General features: G+C 40.3%; 2 protein-coding genes across 4 annotated transcripts in view; both read left to right on the plus strand.

The window, feature by feature from the left end:
- LOC102194913 (zinc finger protein 2 homolog) overlaps positions 1-1,160 on the plus strand; it is a 43,645-nt gene that overhangs the window by 18,059 nt on the left and 24,426 nt on the right. For 2 of the 3 annotated variants that reach the window (XM_013907888.1, XM_013907889.1), the window contains one exon: positions 6-1,021. The exons of the other annotated variant lie outside the window; for it this stretch is intronic. In XM_013907888.1, the coding sequence (XP_013763342.1) occupies positions 6-610 (605 nt within the window). In that variant the 3' untranslated portion in view covers positions 611-1,021. Of the gene's footprint in view, positions 1-5; positions 1,022-1,160 lie in introns of those variants that run through there. 3 annotated transcript variants of the gene reach the window in all.
- The window catches only part of LOC106455960 (zinc finger protein 239-like), a 45,770-nt gene that overhangs the window by 6,712 nt on the left and 37,898 nt on the right, over positions 1-1,160 (plus strand). The gene's annotated exons all lie outside the window — the stretch shown is intronic.

Below are 1,160 nucleotides of genomic sequence, written 5' to 3' on the forward strand. Positions count from 1 at the left end.
CACAGATGGATCCAGTTCTCAACCCTGTCGTCACTGTGGTGGTGGGAAAGACTTTCGCTGTGACCTTTGTGGAAAAACGTTCAGCCATCACCGAAGTCTAGAACTACATCAACGTAGACACACTGGAGACAAAATGAGCTACTGCAAAGAATGTGGGAGAGGCTTCCCCACGCCAAGTATATTAAAAATACATGAACTTATTCACAGTGGGGTTAAAAAGCACGTCTGTGACCAGTGTGGGTCATCCTTCACCACTGCAGGTCACCTTAAAAGTCATAAACAAGTCCACACAAGAGAGAAACCATACAAATGCAGACACTGTGACAGAAGCTTCTCGCGTTCAACTAGTCGTAACGATCATGAGAGTACACACATGGAAGAGAACTTCAGCTGTGACCAGTGTGACAAGAGCTTCAAGAATCTCAGTTCATACTCCAAACACAAACGATACCACGCTGCAAATAAACAGTTTCACTGTTACCAGTGTGCAAAAACATTCACTTCATTATCTGCTCTGAGCAATCATCAGCGTCATCATGCAGACCTGGAGTCTCTAGATCACAATGAATCTGAAGAGACAGCAAAGTCCTGTTTGGAGGGTCAGACTTAAAAACCTTGATCAGGCTCCACAGAGTTCAGCTGATTTCACACTTGGATCTGATGAGGTAGCTCTTATTTCCGGACCTGCAGTGAGTAATCCTGAATGTTACACTCAGGAAGCTGAAATTATAAATATGTACGTCAAGTTTTTATTTTTCTTTGATTACCTTTGATGCTCTGTTTCAACATGAATGTTTTTTATTTATTTATTCATTTCATAAGTTGCCTCAGTTGAATTCCATGTTCATGTTTAATCCTCCTGTTTTGTAATCTGTGCTCTTAAATTGCTTTTCTCCCAAAAGTCCAAATAATTTTACACCAGTTGCTCGTGAAGCTTCTAATATGAACTAAATCGGTCAACAGGCTTTGAAACAACGACTGATGTGACTTGATACCGAAAATAAATTAAAAGAAAAAAAAATTCAAGCTAAATTTGTGTTGGGCTGTACTTTCATGTAAAACCAGTTTGTGCCAGCAGTTGGAGAAATTACTCTCTACAACCATTATTCAGTCTTTAATTCTGGCGTCAATAGCCGGGAATGAGTGCGCTAACATACCTG

Source organism: Pundamilia nyererei, unplaced genomic scaffold (genome assembly GCF_000239375.1).
Source record: "Pundamilia nyererei isolate P.nyererei 1_Seehausen unplaced genomic scaffold, PunNye1.0 scaffold00581, whole genome shotgun sequence".
NCBI classification, from domain to species: Eukaryota; Metazoa; Chordata; class Actinopteri; order Cichliformes; family Cichlidae; genus Pundamilia; species Pundamilia nyererei.